Source organism: Mauremys reevesii, linkage group 15 (assembly GCF_016161935.1).
Source record: "Mauremys reevesii isolate NIE-2019 linkage group 15, ASM1616193v1, whole genome shotgun sequence".
In the NCBI taxonomy this organism is placed as follows: Eukaryota; Metazoa; Chordata; order Testudines; family Geoemydidae; genus Mauremys; species Mauremys reevesii.
In genome coordinates, this window is record NC_052637.1 from 35,627,243 (window position 1) to 35,651,271 (window position 24,029).

Here is a 24,029-nt window from a genome sequence, read left to right on the forward strand (position 1 = left end):
TTTCATAACAATCAAACTTTATTGAATTCACAAAACTTTCACTCAGCTGCAGAATCAATAAAAGATCATGACAGATATTAGATTCATCACACTATGCAACTTGTACATCATTAGTCCCAACAACAGGACAGAACTCCCAAATACAGGGCTACAGGCTTCCTTGATGAGACAGACTGTAGGTGTTATTGATGCATCACTACAGATAAGTGTTAAAAGCGAGAGCACAATAAGTATCAACTGGCTCACAGGACTATCCTAGTTACTGTAGACAATTTTAATGAAAGATGCATTCAATAAAACTTGTTATAATTGGACATATTTTTCTTAGCAACAAGATTTTTTGTTAAATTTCACATGCAGAGAAATTGCAGAAAAAATGCTCTAGAGATTCAAGCATTTTGAGTATGTGTGTCCATCCATTCATTATATTTTTGCACATTCCCTCCCCAAAATGCTTCTGGCTTTTTGGGTCACCTTTCTTCCAGGCTGAATTCCTAGAAAATTAAGTTTAAAAGGACTTTTCTTATGGACAGAAGTAATCCACTGGATGTCTATATCTATCATCAGTATTTAAACTGATGACAAAGATACTATTTTTATACCATTATTGGAAGAGAAAAAAACCCTACCTATGAGGTTTTAGCTGCATCATCTTGAGATTGCATTGAAAACAATTGATCAAATTTTTATTATATTACATCTAACGTCAACTGTTTTACAGATATTCCATCTAATGTAGTCCAAGCATATCAAGCTAAGCACTAACCACTAATTTAAAAGTGAACAAAACAGTTTCTTGCAAATGCAGCCAATTAAGTGTTTCTCATTTGATTTGAGAAGAACAATATAGACATCTCAACCACATGTCTTGCAGCTAGCCTGAAAACAGAAGTTACCAATACAACTGTCTGTTTGTCCACCTCCGCTAATCCAGGACACATATTCCATAACAATGATCCCCAAACTGTGGTTTTCATTTTTTGGATCTCTGTCAGAGCACGGACAACAAGAACTGGACTCTCCCACTGCTGACAGCTCTGGGCAGCACAGGGATATGCAAGTTGCTACCGCACAGAACGACCTTTTCTAAGAAGATGACTCCAGAATGGTTCTCTAATGCTTTGGTGCACTGCAGGATGGGCAGACAGGCCTAGAGAATACCCATGCATCCAAAAGCAGGGATCCTTAGAGGGACTGTCCACAGGGAGTATTTTAAACTCTTCAGTGGGGAATAACATCCCAGCACATCAGAAAACTTGGTAGGATTCCTTATGTGAAAGGGAATCCAAAATACCTGAATACTAGTTAAGACTCTTTATTGGAGAGCATGTACCTCCCAGACCACGTGTAAAACCTAGAAACACTTGTGTGAATAAAAGTCCACAGCACCTGAAATCTGTGCAGGACTTCACACAAGGAAAAGATCCCAGATCCCATAAAAATCCTAGAATTCCTCAACAGAAAGTAGAACTCTTTAGGAGGGAAAGAGACCAATGAGCACCTACAATGAATACAAGGTAGGACTCTTTAAGGAAGTGTCAACTGCCCATTTCTTACGGAGGAAAAATCCAAAGCTCTCCTGAGCAATAAGCAGGATTCATTACGGGGAATAAGACCCCAGAGCTCCTGAATATTTCAACAAGACTGAGATCACCTTAGTGGGGAGGTGGGGGAACCCAGCACATGGAAAGCAGAGAGACCCACTTTCCAATGGTTTCCCCCCCTTTGTGTGTTCTTGATGGGCCATACGACGTTAAGGGTCTTTTGTCCCATCAAAGCATCTTTTTCTTCTTGGCAGTCACACTGGATACCACCATAAAGCTCTGTCTTTGTCCTGTCAATTACCTGGTTTCCAACTCTGTCCAGCACTGCACTGGTTTCCTCCTCGCTGTTCACACTCATGTTGTCTATGCTCCTTCCTTGGAGGAGTTCTACACAGTCAGTGAGTTCCTGTCTCTGATCAGCTCAGCATCAGCTCCTGATCTCTAAGCTATTTTAAGTGCTCTTGTCCTGCATTCTAGATTGCTTTCCTGCTGAACTGGTTTTGGAAAGATGAACTGGCCCATTCTATATTTCAATACCACGGCTATTCCAAATAACCCCACTGTGATCCAGCACTGAGGTCATACTAGTTCCTTAACTAAATCCCTTTTTGACCAAAGGAATATTACTATATTTTTGACATCTGGTGTCTCTGAACAACTAGACAGTTGACATGCTGTTAAACATCCAGGCTGGAATGCTGCAATACCTTGCTTTGCTAGAGCACTCCAGAAACTTCAGCCCCTGTAAAATTCTGCCACCAAAACTCTCGTAAATATTTTTCCCTTTCTAATCCTACAGTGTCTGCAGTGGCTTTGCATTGTATTTCACAGGGCATACAAAGTTCCATTATGAAGAACTTGACATGTCAATATATTTGGTCAGTTTTAGCATCTTCACAGTTCTTTATGGACTGGTCTGAGCACCGAGATCTAGCAAGGAAAGCCTCTCAATGACTCCTACTTATCGGCACAAGACATTCAGATCTCCAACCTTTAGCTGCGTCCCCTGGTTGTTTCTCCAGTTTCAGAGGGTTTTATAGTTGTGAACTACAGCAAAGGTCTCCTAGACCGCATACAAAGCCTGCAAGGAGTCAAAGCAATTACTATACGTGTTCCAAAGTAAACCCATGTCACAGCACGTAAAGTAAAAACAATGCATTAGGAGAATTAAAAAAAAATGCATTGCCAGAAATGTATTCTCCTTCTATCATCCTTTCCAACATGTTGCAAGTTTAGAAGATTCACCAGTCCACATGCAGATTCAATGCCAAAGAGGACACGTCGCTCAGAACGATGCTTCAATTTTGCACGAAGGACTTTCGGAAGCCACAGTACTGAGCTCAGTATCACGGCCAAATGGCACATGAAGACTTGGTACTCAGAGAATGCCATACTTCAGAAGAGAAACTTCTCCGAGCCTGCTGTGAGTGACCAGAACATTAATGCTATTAGACAAGCCCAAGACGTACTGTTTTTCTCCACTTCTTCCCACAACTCCTCAAAATGTAAGGAGGTATTGCAGAGCTTCATAGTGTAAAAAACTAAAGCACCCTGATACATTATGTGAGACTGGATGCTTCATTCCAAGAGGCATAGCAAAGAAACTAGATGTATTTTTTTTAAATTCTGTTCACTTCAAACAGGGCTGTTTTTTTTTTTAACTGGTGGGCTTGAAAAGCACCTTGATCTCTATGGCAGGAGCAGTTTGGGGGCACTGCTCACCTTTCTGATCTTTAATACCCTGCAAATGTTCAGAATGTGTGTTGTTCCATCCCATCAAAGCTTTCTTCAAGACAATTCAGATATGCCAATGATAAATCAGTAACTTCTTAACCCTAGCTACTACAGAGGAATTTCTGCAGGGCTTCTTTCTGAAGACACTTGGCTTTGATACATGGTTCTTGGGTACATCACTGTCACTTGCCCGTCTCCTTTAGAAGTTTCTGGTCTTCTATTCCAACATGCTACCCCATGTTGGCTTTTACCATCCAGTGCTAAAGACTTGTATTTATTTAACTCAACCCACACCCATCAGCAATGGTGTTAGACAAAGCATGTGTAGGAAGCATCTTCCATAGGTTTAACCATTTCTAAAGGCCTCCGATACCTGTGCAAGGCTGGTCTCTTGCCTATAGACTACTGCCTGAGCAACAGGAAATCAGACAGCAAAAAAAAAAAAATAAAAAAAATCAACCTCTAGAACTAGTGATGGGATCGAGCAAGAGAGAGAGACAATTCTGGGCTTTTTCAGAAAAAAAAATTCCTACATTCGGGACAGAATCAAACTCCCACTGACGTCGGTGGTAAGTGGATTCTGACCCTTTTTTAAGCCATGAAAATCATTAGATTTTGTCGTATGGTCATCATTTCTCTTGTAAAAGAAGAAACCGGGTTCTTTTAAAGACTTTTGCTTGAACTATTTTTGCTATCTAGTGATTACAGGGAAAACCTCAGAGAGTTTTCATGGTCATCAGTGCTCCACCTATGGATTTAGGAATTCAGATGGGAAGAATGGGACGCACCAGCCCCTACACTGCATGTGACAGCCAGTTAAACCTCCTGCCCAAACAGAAAAATATTGGTGCAACTTGACCCAAGATTCATTTGATGCATTGTGTAGCAAAAATCTTTGTCTCCCTCTGTAGAAAGAGGAAGAGTGGAGCTGTTGCCTCCTGACGTATTTGGGATTTCTTCTTTAATATTGCTATAAAAAACAGGTGCCTTAAATTTATTATAGTTTAGTAGATTTAAAAATAGAATTTGTGTTCTGCCCTCTGTGACCTTATTTTTTTAAGTTATAAAACTGGAAATATTCACAGGTAAAATCTTTTTAGAGATGGAGAAAAGTTCTCGCTCTCCTTTACATTCATGTGCAGTAAAAGCCACCTTTCTTAATGTGTCAAACTAGAGCATTAAATCCAGTCTGTAGATCTTGCTTTTCTAACCTGTAACTTTCCAGTACTTGCAGGACTGCAGTCTAGTGGTTTTGGATAAGCAGACAGCCACTAGAAAAAGCCATCCAGCAAGCTAAAGCAAGAACGTATGTGCTTTCAATTAAATGAACAAGCTAGAACTACGATAGTGAATCCCGGAAAAAGAGAGAGAGGGATCGAGCAGATGGAAATACCCTGAGCAAACAGAGTCAGGTGTGACAGCCTATTATTTCAGCTGGCAGAGCGAAAGCATAGTGCCACTGGAAAACACCCAGAAAGCAGGATACAGCGCTTCAGTGAACTGCGCTTTAAATTTGTAGATCAAGTTATGTTTCTCGCCAACACCCAGGAAAATAACGAATCCTCCCTCATAATTGAGCAGCACACCAATCTTGGTGGCCTTGGTGTTAGGCAGACATTTTTCGAGATCATTATGCCAGGCTGAAATCTTGGAATTAAACCACTCAATGCACCAGGAGCTGCTGTTCCTCCCCAGGCGGCTGTCCGCCCCCTGCCTGTCCATGCTCCCGTAGCAGATGCCGATGCCGCAGAAGTTGTTCCGTTGCAGTTCCACTTCCCAGTAGTGGATGCCCCTCTTGAAGCACTGGAAGCCCAGCACTTGGGAACAGTAGGTGAAGCGCTGAGGGTGGGGGCTGTACTTCTGGGGTATTTCAGAGACCGACATCCTGGTGTTTCTGTCTGATAACAGCACTTTGTTATGAGCGGTGTTGAAATCCAGCGTGATTTTAGCAGCATCTATGGAGAAATACATCAATAAATTATAAATACCTAAGCAAGGTGTGCGTGCATGGACAGGTGTGCGTGCGTGTATACGTACAAAGAGCGGGGGAGCGAAGGGATGGAACAGTTCCTGGCCCTACTGCTTACTCTCCAAAACACCAGTAGCTTCCCCTGTTCCGCATGGCAGCTAGTGCCACACAGCACATTTTCCCCTCCGGGTGGGGAGACAGGAATGGCCACCGCAGTGCGGCCAGGAAAGGTAGCAGTTTGAGATTCGAACACGAACACGAACACACACCTCAATGCTCTCTGGCCACATGATCCCCTAACCCAGATCCAGACCCAGAATCACACACAATCCGATCACCGCCACATATAAAGGGAAAGAGCTAGTGATGTGTTATCTAATAAGGACAGATTAAAAACACAGCCCATCCCACCAAACCATATATCCTCAAGATCATTACACACATACCCTGACCGATCACCATAAGAAGTGCGGCCTCCAGGGAATTAACCCTGCATCCATTACTCTTTGGCTCTGATCCAGCAGAACTGGTGCATAGAAGCGGGGGGGAGTGTGGGTGTTGAGCAAGATGCCTGCACTCAGGGTCAGTACATGGGAATGGGATGAAGGCAGCGCCTGCTGATCCACCACTCTGCAGCGCCAACAGTCTTTCCTCCAGCAGGCTGGGCGCCCAGGCCAGGACCTGGGGAGGCTCCTGTAGCCCTGAGACAATGGCCGTGGTTGTGGAGTGGCTCGACTGCGGCTCTGTGGCATGGGTGATTTTGGGGTGGCGGAGGAGAGTGGAAGGATCCCTTCCCGCTGTATCCCAAAGGAACTGACAGCACAGCCCTGGTACTCTGGCAGCACAGGGGTTATCAAGGTGGCACTGAAAGGCATATGCCACCATCAACCTATACCCATGCCTGGAGGTGACCACCCCTCCCAAGACAGAGCTCTGCAACATGCCAGGCTTCAACTGGCATGAGAACCCCGGGCCACACACCCCAAGTGCAGTGCCAGAGGGCAAACCAGACAATGACATGCAACATAACAAGCATTCCAGAATCCCGCCGACACGGCGTAGCTGTAGGCAGAGAACCAGCGTTCTAACGGTTAGTGCTAGCAGAGAGTACTGGAAGGGAGAGCGCCTCACACCAATCCACAACTCTTAGGGGTCAGCACGAGACCTTCCTGGGGTGGGGGAAAATGATCCCATATCTGCCCACCGTGGTCTTTCTTCTGAAGCATCTGGTGCTGGCCATTGCTGCAGACAAGATACTGAACCAGACAGACCATGGGTCCGATCCCACCATCGCAATTACTATCTTCCAGTCTGAAGTCTCCCCTTCTTTTTAAAAATGCCTTCGGAGCCTGAATGCCATTAACTTTCAATGAACCCCACCTGTGGAGTTGGATTTTTATACCATATCCCAGCAAACTCATTTGGAACAGTGATCCCAAGCCAGCAGGGCCATGAGTGAACCTCAAAATTAGTGTCACGCGTATGCTAGCAGTGAATTTGACTACTCTGGCAACAGGTCCAGTATTTTAGTAGTTAACGGCCTTACCCTTTTTCTAGTAACTCCCCTCATATATATCAGTTAACCGGCAATTTCAGTACATTAATAAAGCCATAGCGATGCAAAGATCCAGAAAGAAGTGAGTCACATAATACCACTGAAGTCTAATGTGATCATAAGAAGAGTCAGTCGTTTTTAAAACGTAACACGTCAGGTTACTTACACTCCAGGAGCTCCTCTCTCGATTTCGTTAAAAAGCTTTCAAGAGACGTTGCACATGGATTCGCAGTGTTTGGTGCTGAATTTATGGAAGAAAAAGAAACAATGGTCAGGCTTGACAAAGCCCTGGCTGGGATGATTTAGTTGGGAATTGGTCCTGCTTGGAGCAGGGGGTTGGACTAGATGACCTCCTGAGCTCCCTTCCAACCCTGATAGTCTATGATTCTAATGGCATGTCACTTAATTTGTCATTGGGGAACACGCAGAGTTCATGCGGTTTCCTTACATGTCCCCAATAATGTCCTAAAGCTAAATCTATGAATCTCAGATTAACAGAACAGGCCACAGAAAAGCAGAACCCCTCTGCACATGGGCCAGCCTGGAGAAATCCCAGTGCTTGTATTGAAGAGCATGTTACTAGAGTGAGTTCTTGCCAGCCAGGCACCCCCTGCCCTGTCCCACCAACAGTCATTACCCGGTTCCGCAGGGAGCAGCTCTAGGGGGAAAAGGCAAACTGCAGGCTGAGTTTACATTCTCTGGCGTCTCTGTAGAGGCAGCCCATGGGGGCAGCTGGGATAAGGGTTCTGGGTGTGGACTGCTCACTAACTTATTTCACACAGGCCACAACTGACCTTGGCCTGATTTGAAACTGAGACAGGGTAAGCGGCTCCACACCTCATTGCCAAGTCCCCTAAGTCACCCAGTTCCCCATCTTACACTTTTAGCTATTCTTCCTCTCAGCGTTCAGCGAGTCACGCGTGAGAGGGGGACTTGCAACATGAGCTAGTCATGATGGGCCCAATCCTGCAGGTGCACAGCACCTCCCGCAAAGCCCTCAGTGCCCTCGACACCCATTAGAGAACTCAGGATGGAGGACACTTTTCCCCTTGCAGGACCAGGAAATACAGGCACAAGTCTGGGGGGGAAGTTTTGCCAGGGACTTTGATGCAGCTGGCTCAGGCACCGTGTGCATTTCCTACTCCTGCTGGAATTCTGCACCGCTGCGCACTGCAGAATTAGTGCAGAACTAATGTTCCCTGCAGAATTTTATTTTTTTCCACGCAGAATTTGTGATTTCTACCAAAATGCTCCCACTGTCAGCCCAGGGGGCTCCTGAGGCCTGGGGAGGGTGGAGAACTCTAAGGAGCAGAGGTGAGGCTGGGGACTGATGGGGTGAGGGACTGTATTGATGGTAGGTTCTGAGCAGATGGGGCGAGGGCTGGGAGGGTGAGCTGAGAGCAGGGGGTCGATGGGGTTTGGGGGGCTGAACTGATAGGGTGGTGATGATGGGGGCTGGAGGACTGACCCGAGGGAGGGCTGAATTGTGGGGGGTTGATTATATTGTGTTATTTTGACAATTAAAACATGCAGAATTTTAAAATATGCGCAGAATTTTTTGGCACAGAATTCCCTCAGGTGTAATTTCCTCTCAGCTTTGCCAAATGCAGCCCAAGGTTGCCCTGTCTCACCCCTGCATTTCCATTCCAGAGCCTCTATTGACCCAAGCTTAACAATTATGTGAGCTGCACGTGGAAGATACATTACCTCCGTGGGAGTCTTGGATCCTCCCTAGTGGCCCGTCCACAGAAGCGGTTAATGACTCTTCTACAGATGCCAGCTAGAGGACTGGGCCCTTGGGCTCAAGCACTAGAGACTAGGCTTTCAGTGAAGGAGGCCTGGGGTCCAGTCCCCACTGACTGCCCATAGAGGACCATTCTCACGCACAATTTTGCGAGCTAAATTGACACAGCCAGACACCTCTCTGCTGAAGAGACACGAGAAGCCTTCTCAAGCTTAGTGCTCATTTCCACTTGCCTCCAGCACACTAAAGTCAGCCATCCTCCACTTTGCATTTTAAGTAGTACGTTTGGGGGTTTTTTTGGAGTAAAAGTTTCTTGAAGTTCTGAACTTACCAGATTTGGCGGGTTTTCTTTTATCCTCTGAAAAAGTAAAGGTCTCTGTTACTCAGTGTAAGGCCGGATGTATTAACATTTAAAAACGACATCCATTGACACAGAAGGACAACGCTGCAGCTGGCACAGCTCTGCTGAAGCCAATGGAATTACTGCAGTGAGCAGCAGCTGAAGGGCTGGCACATTGCAGTCCAGGCTGGAAATTCAATATTACACATCCACACCCACAGAGCGAACTTGGCTGCTCACTTCTCCAACAGGCTGAAGCATACGCTCCCAGTCAGTTCAGCTCTGACAATACAGGGCCTGATTCTGCACATGCTCTAGGCACAGAACTCCCATTGAAACCAAGGGAAGATCTACGTGTCAAGCGCTTGCGGGGTCGAGCCAGTGGTTTTTAAACCACTACTGCACAGCTACCGTAAGACTCGTGCAACATTGCTTGGGTCTACATCCAAGATAGCTAGTTGCTCTACGTTTGTTTTGCCCTCTTCAAGAGCTCTAGCTACAGATTAATAGCTCTGTATTATACATAGGTCCTTTCTTCACACGGTTGTTGGTTTTTTAAGCCAATGGAATGGAGGAGACCTTGCCAAATCAGACTGAAAAAGTCAAGGTAAGAAACATCAGTCCAAAAGCGCTTGCCTAGGGCACTTTATCTATGGGCCCCATTGCAAGGTACCAAGAATCTCATCTGCCTTCCCACCCCTCCTTGGCTTCAGCACCTGGCAGGATTGGGCCCCAGGAGCATAAACATGACCAAGATCAATAAGAACAATGAACAATCCATCACTCACTGGTGTCTGCATCCTCACTCAACTCCGGTTGAGGCTTCTGAGGGGCTTTACCTATTTTTGGAGCGTCTTGTGAAGGGAGAAGACAGAACATGAGCAGCTTATAAAGCAGGACGCATCATATGCAACACCAGTCAAGGAACAGACATTTATGGCCAGCTTAATGGAGACTTCGGTCCCTTGCACTGTTACTGCGGAATAGCTGGACTAGCAGGCAGAGAACTGAAAGGCCAAGAAGAGTCTTGCTTAGCCTTTCCACCTGCACTGACACACACAGCGGTGCCTGAGCCACAGACCAGTGGGCCACCACACCATGTGCAATTTGCCTGGTTAGCCCTCCCGAGGCACTCGACCTTGCGAGGTGCCAGGTGTTCTCAGATCCCATTGGGTTTGCCCCTTGCAGAAAGAACTCTGCAGCTCGCAGGGCCAGGGCCCTGCACCATCTGGACACACAAAAGCAGCACGGAGGCCCAGGGCATGATCTTGCCATCAATCCACAATCTTCATGCGTTTCACATGTATAAGTAGGTGCCTCCAGCAATAGGCAGAGCTGTAATTATTTCAAGTCCCTATCAGTAACACCCCACACACTAAATTCTTGGGGTATGCAAATTACATACCAAGAATGTTCTCTCCAAGGGCACACCCCTGCAGATGTTACCTGCCATTCCCATACCAAAGCTAAGTTAGAGGAATACCGTCAACTTGAACGCTGTAAAACTAACTCACTTGACTTTTCGGAAGCACCCCCTTTGGTTAAGGGCTCCTCGAGTTATTCATTTTGATCTGTAAAACATTTCCAATTTTCTGCCGGCTCCCTTGAAGAAATTTAGGGGGGAAGCGGAGCCTTTTGGGTGGGTGAAGGAGCAACAAGCCAACCCTGCTTGGGCCCGCCTTTCACGGCACATGTCCGCCTTTTGCAGCGGCCGTTACAGGCACACGCCCTCTGGCGCAGCCTAAGAAAGAGCAGGGGTGTGAACTTCCCAGTTCTGGGCTCGATGTCATCATGCAAGAGACAAGATACGCAACCACCAGCCACATGCACTGTACAGCTGACATCACTGGGTGTCAATCTAACCAAACTCAGGGCTGGGGGAATAATTTCCCTGAGCTCTAGTCGTCTTGGAGAAACTTGCTCTTGTTTCAAACAGATGTGACTTTCAAGTTGACAGTGCCCCTTAGTAGTCACCTATTTGCTCTCGCGGATACTGCTGCATTGACTGCTAGAGGAAACACTGAATGAGCAGCATTTGGGTTTTGATGGCCACACTGTTAACTTACGTAATCCAAGAGCTTTTCTTCCAGATGCTGAGAGTTTATTTGAAGGGTTTATTTGAAAAGCCTTAGGTTTCCACTGTGGAGTTGCTGCAATGAAATCACACATGCCGTATTTTAGAGCTGTATTGCTGTAACAAGGTACAATGAGAGGAAGGATAGTCCTGGGGTTAAAGTATCTGTCTGGGAGTCAGGAGTTCTCTGCCCACGTCTGTGGCAGAGCTGGGAATTCAATTAAAGTCCCACTCCTACAAACACTTTTGCTCAGTTTAACGGGGCTAAGTTAAGTCCCCGACTCCACAAAACACTTCATCTTTCTGCATCTGTAAAATAGGGCACTAGTAGTTTCTCTCGGTCTTAGAGTTCTATGCTGCCAGACATAACCGTAAGGTCTCAGAATCTGGCAATGGGAAAGGCACCCGTAGACTTCCTAGCTTTACGCCTGTCTCTATTACAATATAAGCTCTTCGCAGCAAGGACTCTCTCATTCCATGCACAGCGCCTAACACAATGCAGCCCCCAGTCCACTGTAATACTGATGAACAACAAGGCACACGTTTATAAAGATAAGCCCATTACAATGTTGTCGTCTTCCTACATCTGACACAAGGTACAACAAAAAAAAGCTTGGTCTTGCCAGAGAGTCAGGTACAGTGATCAGTACCAATACTTTGTATCTGTTTTTTATTAAAAACATTTTAAAACAGTCAGGGAAGGAGTGAAAAAGATAGAAGCAGGGGAGAAAGGAGGACAGGGCGTGGGGAACTTACCCTTCTCCTCCACACTTGGTCTGGACTGTCCACCTGCTGTTATGGATATTTGTATCAGTAGGTGCAACTGTTTCAGATACATCTTGATCTTTATTAGCAGCCCTTACAAGCCCACTAGCTTTTATGCAGCAACAAAAGACTTGGCTCTAGACATGATGAAGATAGCGTGGCCTCTTCAAATGCTTTGTAAACAAGCCAGATCCCCCTTCACTTCCAACACAGTGCACAGGCCTTGTCTACACTGGAGAAGTACATCAGTTTAAACTACATGGATTTTAAAAAACATTTACTTGAAATGGCACAAACCCCTAAAACAGGCACTTAAACCCAGTTTAAGCATTTTATTTTAGAGGTTCAGACCATTTCAACTAGATGGATTTTTTGTTATAGAGAAGTCCACCAGTTTCCCACAGTGGGTTATAGTTCAAAAATACCCCCATTCTGAGATTTGTCGTCTTTATCCTTTGGCATATAGCTGACCCATGCAGCTAGACTGTACTTACAAACAAAAGTCTGATCCCACAAATACTTCTTCCCTGTAGATTTTTATTTTTTCTCTCCTTCTGAGTGACTGTCAGCCTTTTATATGCCTGAACTCGAAGCTAAAGAGCCATGCCTAGACTGGCTATCAAGGTGAGTCAGCAGAACAACTCTGCACCTCTACAAAGAGGATATAAAACCTGACACCCGGTCACACTTCAAGAACATACTTAATTACAGACAAAAAGTACAGACAAAAAGTACAGCCTGACACTTTTGATAAGAGGGATATCTGTCCCATTCAGCAGGTCTGACTTGCAGACATGGAGCCAATAAATTAGAAAGCTTAATGGGGATAACCCACTCTTTGATCAGTGCTATAAAATTCACTAACATTTACAGGTCTCTCGCAACTTACGCGCATTTAACATGCGCGATTTCAACTTTACGCTGAAAGGCCTGGAGTCCGGGAGGGGGCGTGGCCTCAAGATTTAAAGGTCCTGGGGCACCAGCTGTGGCTGGGAGTCCCAGGTCTTTAAATCACCCAGGGGGCTCCCAGCTGCAGAGGTGGCTGGTAGCCCCTGGGGCGAACTAAAGGGCCCGAGGCTCCAGCCACCGTGGAGCTTCGGGTCCTTTAAATGCCAGCCCCAGCCCGGCTGCCAAAGCTGCTGGCGGGATTTAAAGGGCTCCTCCGGGCTCACCACCACGGTGGGAAGCCTGGCGGAGCCCTTTAAATCCCGCCTGCAGCTTTGGCAGCTGGGCCGGGACGGCATTTAAAGGGCTCCACCGGGCTCCCCGCTGCGGCAGGAAGCCCGGTTGAGCCCTTTAAATCCCGCCCGCAGCTCCAGCGGCCGGGCGGGGGGGCATTTAAAGGGCTCCACCATCCCTTTAAATGCCCTTACCCCCCCGGCCCTGCGGGTGGGATTTAAAGGGCTTGGGGTTTTGACTATACGTGGTTTTCACTTTACGCAATAACCGCAGAACGGAACCCCTGCCTAAGATGCGACAAACCTGTATTTCACATTCACCATTTTACTCTTGGTTCCATGATTTCCACCCAGCCCTACTTCTCCACTCTAAGATCCTGTATCAAACAACCAACTTTCCGCTCTCTACAACATGACTCTACACACGCAGAGGAGTACGGAAGGAAAACAACGTTCTATGCTAAGGCAGCAATAGCAGAACAGATGAGGGAAAGCCCAACATGCTAGGAACACAGACACACCCGCCTGTAATGCCATTTCTTTCCACATTTTTAATTCTCTTGGTGAATTTCTCCTCACAGGCTGAGATACAAGACTAATTTCTTTATTTATCACATTCTACTTCTTGATGATAATATAGCTTTCTATGAGAGTTCTGTCAAAGGAAAAACCAGTGGGAAAATATCAAGGCACTTATAAGTTTATCCAAATGTAAATAAAACATACCACTGTTTAGTCGGTTGACAAGCTTTAAAATAAAAAACACACCTACCTCAGTTCTCTTTCCTAAACATCCTGAATATTTAACTTGTAGCATTTTTATTTTGAGATGGAGGATTTCAATCCTTTACAAAACAGCTCAATTGACCAACTAAAACATCCATATACAAAATTGTAACAAGCCAGAAAAGTCTGCCTCTGAATATTTTAAATTTAAAGAAGTTATACTATCTGATCCCAAAACAATAAAACAAAGGCCCGCAGTGGTAATTCTCTCTGAAATGATATCGTACCTTCCATTTTCTTCTCCTGAGGTTGATTCACCGTTCGTTTCACTACTTCTTTAAGGGAAAAGGCACCTTGATAAATGGTGTGTATCAAGTTTTGGTCCAGATCAATTCTGGGGATGAAAACATCTTTGGTTGAAGCGTGTCGCAATTTCGCTGCTTTCTGTAATAAGATATGGGAGAGCTCATGAAGCCAGGGATAAGTCACTGCATAGAAAAATTTGCGTCTGGAATCTCATAACTGGCTTAAAATTATTTTGCTTCTCCATTATTTCTTGTGTGTGTTGATTTATTGGGGGGAAGGGAGGTTATATTCAAACACTGATCATTTGTGGCAAAATTCAATAAAAAGTAGCCTACATGGATTATTTTTTCACATGATATCTGAAAAGTGACGAAGAGCTTTTGTAGCTGGATCACAGCAGTGAACTTAAGTTACACCATGACTACTTCTCTGGTTAACTGTGGCTAAAGGCTGTGAGAAAAGAAACAAACTGGAGGATAATGTGTCTATATCAAGGGAGAAAACAATTATGCAGACAACAATTCTAACCAGTGATTCAATGGACAAATCATATCACTGCCTGGAGTACTCACAGGACAGTTAACTCAAATGACTCATTTCCATGCCTTTTATAAAGCCAAATCACATAGCAATTATTAATATAATCTTTACAAAAAAAATCTCTTTTTATGTACTGTTAACAGATTGATAAGAAGTCTTAGAGCAGGGCTCCTCCTGAAGTCTCTGAGCTCAACAAAGTCGGACATCAGAACTCACCTTTAAAAATGCAATATCATCATCTTCAGTCAGTGCCATTTCAATCTGGTCCCTGATGACCTGAATTTCATTTTTCTTCTTTCCCAGGACGGTATGGACATAATCAAACTTATCACAGACTCGCTTTTCCTCTTCTTCAACCTTCTTCATTGCCTGGTTTTCTTCTTCTTCTATTAAAGCTTTAATTTCCAAGAACTCACTTCTGAGCAAATCCATCTTTCGGGCAGCTGTCTCCTAAATCACCAACACATTGACATTGGTTTCAAAGCGGCTACTGGTGGGGTAAGGCCTTTAGTGAAATATCTCTGCCCGCATTCCATTTCCCCACAGCAGCCCCCTAAAGGGCCTTATCCTCCCCCCCACATCAATGGCAAATTTCCTATTCACTTCAACGGGAGCAGAAACAGAGCCCATCCCCATCCTCGCCCCCAAAAATCAGTCACTCAGTGTTAGGCATGAAACAAGGCAGGTTGTGCCATCTTGTGGTTAGAATGGAGAACTGCAAATCAAGACTTCAAGGGGAAGTCAAAACACCTCTTTTGATAAGGATTTTGATAAGGATTATAACAGGGGTCAGCAACCTGCGGCATGCGAGCCAATTTTTACTGGCACGCTGCTGCCAGCCGGGGTCCCGGCCACTGCCCCTGCTTGCCTGCTGCCAGCCTGGCTGAACGGAACCCCCGGCCGGCAGTGGCTGAGCGGGGCTGGCAGGAGCCGGCGGACGGAGCCCCAGACCAGCGGCGGGCTGAGCTGCTTAGCCCACTGCCGGTCTGTGGTTCTGTCTGACGGTGGAGGACTGGCAGCTGTAAGTAGTATGTAAGTAGCACATTCCTATGGGGAAAAATGTAATACACTACACCCACGTAGGGAAGGCTGTGCCTCCCCAAACAGCCCGCCCCCATCCGCCACTTCCCATCCCCTGACTGCCCCCCTCATAACTCCTGACCCATCCAACCCCTCCTGCTCCTTGTCCCCTGACCACCCCCTCCTGGGACCCTCCCCACCCCGATTGCTCCCCTCAGAACCCCCACCCATCCAACCTTCCCTGCTCCTTGTCCCCTGACCACCCCTCCCAGGATCCCCCCCGCTGCTCCTTGTCTCCTGACCACCCCCTCCCAGGATCCCCCACCCCTATCCGCCGCCCTGGGACCCTCCCCCACTCCCTGTCCCCTGACTGCCCCAACCCATATCCACACCCCCAACCCCTGACAGGCCCCCCGGAAATCCCACGCCTATCCAATCACCCCTGTTCCCCGCCCGTTTACCATGCCGTTCAGAGCATCAGGCAGCCATAAGTAGTACACCATAAGTAGCACATTCCTATGGGGAGCAATTTAATACACTACACCCAGCCCCACTCAGCCCACTGATGGTCTGGAATTCTCAAAATATGTTCTTGCACCGCTTATAAAAAATTACACTACAATTAGCTTGAAAACTTTGTATGTATATTACAGTAGTCGTTTAAAAAAAAAGCATAATGTTAATAAATACATAGGTGTGATGAAATAAAGTAGTTGTACTTACGTGCCTGTGCTTAATTTGTGTTTTTGAAGATTTACCTTCTAAAAAAAAAAACCTTGCATGTCTTGCACCCCCAGAAAGGGCATCTCACACATTCAGGGGGTGCAGGCACCCCAGGATAAGAACCACTGCACTGAACTAATAAGATCTGCATTTGAATTTAAATTTTAAATTAAGCTTCTTAAATATTTTTAAAACCTTGTTTACTTTACATACAACAATAGTTTAGTTAAATATAGACTTACAGAAAGAGAACTACTAAAAATGTATTACTGGCACGCAAAACCTTAAATTAGAGTGAATAATTGAAGACTCGGCACAGCACTTCTGAAAGGTTGCCGACTCCTGAATTACAACAACTCCTGTTTCACAGGGGTTTTGTGAGGCATCGTTAACTAACGTCTGCAAAGCTCTTCCAGATCCCCCAAGACAGACTGGCCTGATGGGGGTGCAAAGTTATTATTCGGAAGGGATGAGCTGAATGTGATGTCTCTGACCCAGCAGGGTAGTCACATGTAATAGCCCATTGGTCATCAGCATGGATTGAATTTGGGACCTCTGGATCTAACAGTGTGAGCATCTCCTGCCTGAGCTAAGAGACCAGATGAATTAGCTTGGAGACAGCAGCAGACTCAGATCTCTATGTGGTCCAGCTATTAGAGGGCAACAAATGTCCATACTGAGTTAAAACAGGTTACACTTCCTCTCCCCTGACTCCAGCTGGGTGAAGCTCATCCCTAGCATCAGAAGCCCACAGAAATTCAGGTCCCCACGACATCCAAGTCAACAGCAGGAGCCTCCAGGTCACCATTTTCAGTTATGCCGCTCCCATGAGATTCCATGGGCCTGCACACCCTCAATCAGTCCCCCGCTCCTTTGTACAGCAGAGGGGACACTATCAGGCAGTCAGCACAGCTCACGGAAGTGCCACATTCAGAGGGCAGTGCCATGCACACGCCTGCTTACTGACAGAGGGGAGAGAAGGGTGGAGGGGTTTAAACAGTCTCGAGTGGGCTCTCCAGTGAGATTGCACAAAGCGTGCTCTCACCCCAAGGAGTGCCAGCTGGTTACCCTCACTTTCCCCAAGAGGGATTCATTGGGGGTGAATGTGGTTCTTTATTGCAGACTAGCCACTGCAAGGGGACAAAGAAGGACAACGTGTCCAGTCCCTTAGCTAATGTCTGTAGCAATCTAAGGTAAACCAAATTAAGGGCACACTCAGTTCTGAAGAACGTCCATGCACGGGTTTAATGCAGTTTAACTAATCCACTTTTAATTCACACCTTTAGTTAATGTGGATTAGTTTTCCTGAGTGTCCCCATGCAGACAAGCCCAGAATGACATGCCAAACATCACAGAAAAGAGTCTGGAGGTGGAGCATGGAACTGAACCCAGGTCTTCCATATCCCAGGCTAGGACCCTAACCACTGAACTATCCTCCCTCTTTAGGGAGCAGGATCTCACTGACTTCGGTGGGCTTGGACCAGTTCTTATTCCTTTAGCTCAGGCTGTACAGGCTCATGATTTTCTGTGGGTTCTAACTCCACCACTAGTATCAACGGGGATTAATATATAAACATAGGCCATTCTTATTCAGATGATTACAATGCCTCTGTACACTTCCTGTCAAAATACTACTCATATAGGTATATGACTAGGGTGACCAGATGTCCCTATTTAATAGGGACGGTTGATATTTGGGGCTTTTTCTTATATAGGCACCTATTACCCCCCCACCCCGTCCCGATTTTTCACACTTGCTGTCTGGTCATCCTGTATGTGACAGAATGTATCCCAGGTCCACACCATTGCAATTCTTTTTGTACAAGGCACGTTTTGTAAGGAATCACTTGAAAAAAAATCATAAATTTGCTGGTCAACATTTTCCTGATAAAATGTGTGGGGCAACACTGTATGCGAAGTTATAAGACTTCCCTGTATGCTGTCATTAATACATGTACCAAACCACAGCCCTACCAAGCAAAATTTGGCAAACAGGGTCTGTCCTAAAAAAAGTAACGTGTGCTCTGCTTAATTTGCATTTAAGCAGTAACCAGAGTCATGATGCAGGAAGGGGAGAGAAAGGATGTTCAAACAGGTGGGGAAAAACCCAGTAGGGAATATTCTTCCACATAGACTGTCTCCTGACTAAGACTATAAAAAAGGAGGAACACACACCCCAAACCCTCCCCCGCATCCATTCAATGCATGTGAACAATGATGTAAGCAGCCGATGGACTGCTGAAAGCATGTCGTGAGAAAACTTCACTTTGAATTTAACAGAGTTTGTTAAATTAGGCACCAGTTGCATTTTATTTTTCTCGTAACCATTTCTGACTTTTATGCCTCATGACTTGTACTCACTTGAAATCTTTCTTTATAGTTAATACTTGATTAGATAAAACAAGTGTGTGTTTAAACTGAAGGGTGCAGGAAACTCCATTTGGGATGTCAACTGTGTGCATATTATTTCTATTACAGACATAAGAGACTTTATACAAGTTGTACTGTCAAGGAGAGGGCTGGGCAGCAAAGAACATACATCTCTGAGGTCGCCCTGCAGTATAAGGCTGGTGAGAGCCAGACAGAATGTAACCCAAGCGAGGCTGGCAGGCTGCAGTTGCACACAGACATTCAGGGTGTGGCTTGCATGCTGGAAGGCTGTTTGTGAGTATCCCAGGTGGGAGCTCCTTCAGCAAGATATCATAAGGCACCCAAGGTTGCAGGGCAGAGGTGACACAGCTGCTCATTAGTCTGGATTGTACTGTGAGGGAAAATTTAGCAGGCCTTAAACTTTAGTCAAGGCCCTGAGTTTGGTCAAGCTTGCTTACAGGCCTTGAACTAAGATCCTGCTTGTTTCTGTGTACAAGGGGCAGAAGGAGTCAGAGTGGAAAAAATCCCCAAACAGAACATTTTGTAATAGCCCAAGCTTAGGAAATATATAACTGCAATAGCACTGTTAGAAAAGTCAAACTGCAAACGAACCAGACTGAACAACAACAGGAAAAGCCAAATAAAAAGGGTGACATTTCTTTTTGCTTTTGACCTATATTAATTTTGCAACGTATTCCAAATAAGGTAATTAATATGGAAGTAGGTGTAATTTGCCTGTGGTTTTAAGCTTTAAAAAGCTTGTGTGTTCCTGGACTCGGGGGCGGGGGGGGGGGGGGCAGCTCCGCTAGCTGTCACCCCCTGCAATGCTTGTAATCAATAAAGGGGCCTCGGGCTTGTTCTGATCCAAACACAACGCGTGGATCGATTTTGGCATATCAGTACCCTGGTACGTCCCAGGGTGTTTGCTTAAAGTCATTCTTATCTGAATATTACAGCATGTTATCAGGAGCCACATACAAGAAGCCAGGATCCCAGTGGCTAGCATAACCCCCATAGCAGAACAAGAGCCATTTTTAAACAAGGGCTATCCACTTACACTGGCTTGTCTTTGCAGCACCCTCACTTCATCCAGTGCCAGAGAAGCTTTTTCGCTCTGATTATACAGCTCTGTCAGTCTGTTCTTCAGCTGTGACTGCAACAAAACAGATCAGATCCCAAATTAAAAGCATGGATACTGCACCTCTTCCCAATATGCACCATATAAATAGTGAAAAGCAAATTAAAAGGTTGGTGATAAAGGCTGATTAAAACTAACACAGGATTTTTTTTTTTAATTCAATGTTCCTTAACTGTACAAAGAGAATCTCTATACACACTTGGCATTGCATCAGTGATGCTTGCTCACCATCCCATGTTTTCCAAGTTGTGACGCACACGCAGTCCTGTATCAATAACATGTGTCTACCAAGGCAGTACTCCTATCAAAGCACTTCTGTCAGAGCACACTTATCACAGCAGCCTTCCTGGCTCTTGTGGGTTTAAGACTGAACCTTAATATAATTTTAATCCAACCCCATCCTGAATAGGTACCCCAGATCTAAAAAATAGACCTTCACATTTGGCCTACTACTGTTCTATTATCTTGGCTCAGTTTCTCTCCAGTGTGTTGCTAAGAAGCCCTGCCCGACCATGCTTATGTTCTACTTTGTACACACACAGAACAATAAAGTTTAGGCAGGATGAGAAGGTTTGTTATACGAATTCAATACGTCTCACTAACGCTTCAAACCGAGCCACCTGGGGAAGCACATTTGGTTTCACATCAGATTTTCCAACCAGAGCGTGCTTCTTCAGCCACCACCACCCAGCCTGTGCAGAAGACTTTTCAGCTGAAGTTCTTAAAGGGCTGAAGCAAAAGGAGGCAAGTGTCGTTCTCCTCATTTTACAGAGAGTAAATCTGAGCAACAAAGGTGAAGCGACGTGCCCAAGGTCACTCAGCAGGCCAGTGGCGGAGCCAAGAATAGCACCCAGGTTGTGCTGACTTCCACTCCAGTGCCCCACTGGGCCACAGCATCACACTAGCTATGCCTGGGAGTCACAGAGGTATTTGTGCATAAACATGTTTGTGGCCAGAACCTAAACTGCAGAGCTTGCAGCTCTCACATGGAAATCAATGGAAGTCTTAAGCACAAAAGCTTGTAAGCCTGGGTCCTTAATAAGGCATGTGATTCCTCCACTCCCCACACTTTCATCCCTCTTAAAACCCCCTTGCAAAGGCTACTTTCCTGGTCTACTGCATACAGATTCCACCACTTGAAGAATATTTAGGACCCATTTCTGTGACACTCAGAGCACCCACTCGCTTTTAAGTCACAGGGAGCGGAAGGTGCGCCGGCCCTTGATCTAGACCTGAATAGCTCTTGTGGCTGTAGATCTGAAGAATTAAGAGCTCACCCTTGGCACAATTTCTTCATAATTCACTGGACTGTTGCCAACGGGTTCTAAAGCTGCATGTGTGTATCTGTGGTCAGAACGGAGTCCGTAGACACCCCTCCCCCATCCTACCCTCTGTGCCCAAATGGCTCCAAAATCTGGATTGTATCCTGGAAGGTCAGAAGATGTTCTCTTAAAAGAGGAAGAGAAAAAGATTTCACAGGCAGTGGAACTGAACTTTAGAGTCTGTCTTTTTGTTATCAAGTAATCCGGGCTATGGTCCTGATGGCACTTTTGAGGCCTGCAATTCCCTAACTACCTCCCCAAACTGCTGCTCCTAAGGCCACCTCAGCAATAGCAGGGGCAGCTGTCCATGATCTTGGGAAGGGTGCATGGGGCATCTTCTAAGACAGGGGGTCTCAACTGTTTTCTGCATATAAAAGCCAGAGCAGCGTTAGGGGGTAGCAAGCAGGGCAAGTGCCTAGGGCCCCACACCACAGGGGGCCCCACGAAGCTAAGCTGCTCAGGCTTCAACTTCAGCTCCCAGTGGTGGGGCCCGAGGTTTCTGCCCCACACAGCAGGGCTTCGACTTTCCGCCCTGGGCCTCAGCGAGTCTAACACCTGCCCTGCTTGGCGGCCCCCCCCAACCCTGCTCATGGCCCCCCCAGGGGGGTCCCAGACCCCTGGCTGAGAACTGCTGTTCTAAGCCAATGTTTCTCAACAACCTGACCGTCAGTCCCCGAGATCTCCCTAACACAGTTTAGGAAGGCAGCAAACCGGTCCCTGCTTTCAAACAGGTTGAGACACACTGTAGATCAGTGGTCACTGACTGGTGGATCCTAGAGGATCTCCCAGTCGATCGCGATCTCTAGCAGTGTAGTGTGGCTGCCGCTAAGGGAGGCTCCCTGCCTGCCCCGGCCCCACACCCCTCCCAGAAGCCACCAGCACAGCCCCACGGCCATGGAGAGCGGGGGTCTCCCTCCAAGTGTGCCCCTGCCTGCAAACACCACCCCCCGCAGCTTCCAGGGAGCTGGGGCCAATGGGAGCTGCAGGGGCGGTGCTTGCAGAGAGGGGCAGCGTGCAAATCCTCGTGCCCTCCACCCAGGGGCCACAGGGGCATATTGGCCCCTTCCAGGTGCAGCATGGAGCCCTGCAGGGCAGGCAAGGAGCCTATCTTAGCCATGCTGCACCGCCAACCGGGAGCCGCCCAAGGTAAGTGCTGCCTGGTGGGAGACCACACCCCAATCCCCAGCCCCCTCCCGGGGCCAGCACCCGGCACCCCCTCCTGCACCCCCGCCCAGAGCCAGCACCCGGCACCCCCGCCCAGAGCCAGCACCCGGCACCCCCTCCTGCACCCCCGCCCAGAGCCAGCACCCCAATCCTGTACCCCAGGCTCAACCCTGAGAACCCCCCCACCTTCTGGCCCAGCCCAGTTAGCAAAGGAGACGGTGGGGATGGAGGGAGCAGGGCCTCGGGGACGGGGTAGATCCTGGGTTGCCCTTAACTTCCAGAGGCGATCTGGGTGGTGAGAAGGTTGGAGGCCAGGGCTGCAGGTGTGCGCTGGGCGGGAGCAAACCCAGCCTAGGGCTCCGATAAGGGCTGGGGCCGGGCTGATCCCTGCACCCCGCCCGCCCCGCCTCACCTCCTTCTCCGCCTTGGCCTCGGGCACCGGGCCGGTGGCGCAGGCCTTGTGGCTGACCAGGCAGACGCAGCAGATGCAGCCGGCGTGCTCCCGGCAGTAGAACTCCAGCAGCTTGTTGTGCTCCGGGCACTTCCTCCGCTGCAGGTCGCGCAGCGGCGGGCACAGCTGGTGGTCGCGGAAGGCCGGGCTCTCCTGGTGGGGCCGCAGGTGCTCCGGGCAGAAGGAGGCCATGCAGGTGAGGCAGGTCCTGGCCGCCGCCGCCTCCAGGCAGCTGTCGCAGGCCACCTCGGGGCGGCTCCCGTCCCCGTCCCCGTCCCCGCCTCGCTTCTCCTCGGCCGGGCCGGCGGGCTGGGTGCTCTGGAACTGCTCCACCACCCGGCACAGCACCGTGTTCTTCTGCAGCTCGGGCCGGCGCGGGAAGCTGGCCCGGCACTGCGGGCAGCTGAAGCCCTGCAGGAGGCCGCTCCAGGTGACGTCCAGGCAGGGCCCGCAGAAGTTGTGGCCGCAGGGCGTGGTGACCGGGCTGTCGAAGAGGCACAGGCAGATGGAGCAGGTGAGCTCCTCTTCCAGCCCGGCCAGGGAGGGCACGGAGGGCGCCCGCAGGAGCTGCGCCATGGCCGGGGGAGCGCAGGACAGTGCTCCCTGCAGGGCGGCGGTACTTAGGGTGCAGCGGGCATGCTCAGTAACGCGACACCCGCCCCGCTGGCAGCGGGAGAGGCGGGCCTGGGAGGGGAAAGTGAAACTCGGAGAGAGCCGCTGGGTGGCGGTTCCTGGAAATCACGTGGAGGAGGGAAGTTCAGTGCAGGGCCGGGCTCCCCGGCAAAGCCCTCCCCCACCCCAGGCTGCAATTTTCCCAAGCAATCAGGGCTGGCTGCGGCTTCGCTGCTTATTCACCCCCAACCACGCCTCTCGGGGGCAGGGAGCCGCTGACGCTGAGCTCCAGCACAAGAGCCGCAGGGAAGAGCTTTTCTGCAATGTATCGCCCTTCCTCTCCGCTGCACCCGCGCCCCTTTCAGGTTGGCCGGGGGGACGCTCCAAGGAAACTGCTCCGGAGGGAAAGACTTGCAAAGCAGGAAAAGCCCATATAAAGTTGCACTGTGTTTGCCTGGTCCCCGCCCCCTCACGCAACATGCAGAGCCACTCGTGCACCGTTCAGGGGGAGCGGAGAGCTTGGCAGGCAGCTCATTTAAAAAGAAAGCAAATTGCATGAGGGAAAGAGCTACACAAGCAACAGGAATTTGAAATATTAAAAAAATTGCAACATGATTTTTTTCACACGTTTTATTGTGCAGTACTGGCTATCTATATCTTACATTTATTTTTAAATAGTCCTTTTACCTTCAGATCAAAATGGTTAATGCATGTATGCAATTTTTAAAAAAATCAGTATTTCCTGTTGCTACTC

The 24,029-nt window shown here is 47.7% G+C and overlaps 1 protein-coding gene across 3 annotated transcripts; it reads right to left on the bottom strand.

Moving 5' to 3' along the window:
* TRIM25 (tripartite motif containing 25) lies at positions 1 to 23,685 on the bottom strand. 3 transcript variants are annotated; one of them, XM_039501467.1, is made up of 10 exons: positions 22,625 to 23,685; positions 19,646 to 19,741; positions 14,692 to 14,925; positions 13,917 to 14,073; positions 11,717 to 11,749; positions 10,953 to 11,036; positions 9,675 to 9,740; positions 8,878 to 8,904; positions 6,969 to 7,043; positions 1 to 5,233 (listed from the first exon to the last, which is right to left on the bottom strand). In XM_039501467.1, the coding sequence occupies exons 1-10, from the start codon at positions 23,237 to 23,239 to the stop codon at positions 4,704 to 4,706; spliced, it is 1,917 nt and encodes a 638-aa protein (XP_039357401.1). In that variant the 5' UTR covers positions 23,240 to 23,685; the 3' UTR covers positions 1 to 4,703. The 3 variants fall into 3 exon arrangements, with proteins under 3 accessions (XP_039357401.1, XP_039357400.1, XP_039357402.1); XM_039501466.1 differs by having other exon boundaries at positions 11,717 to 11,752; positions 22,625 to 23,684; XM_039501468.1 differs by lacking the exon at positions 11,717 to 11,749.
* Between the last annotated feature and the right edge of the window lie 344 nt (positions 23,686 to 24,029).

Excerpts from the sequence above, each read along its gene's own strand:
- TRIM25 (XM_039501466.1), bottom strand. The coding sequence starts at position 23,239 with ATGGCGCAGCTCCTGCGGGCGCCCTCCGTGCCCTCCCTGGCCGGGCTG. Across the intron at positions 7,044-8,877 it reads AAGAAAACCCGCCAAATCTG|CACCAAACACTGCGAATCCA; the intron begins GTAAGTTCAGAA and ends CCATAAATTCAG. Across the intron at positions 5,234-6,968 it reads GAGAGAGGAGCTCCTGGAGT|ATGCTGCTAAAATCACGCTG; the intron begins GTAAGTAACCTG and ends ATTTCTCCATAG.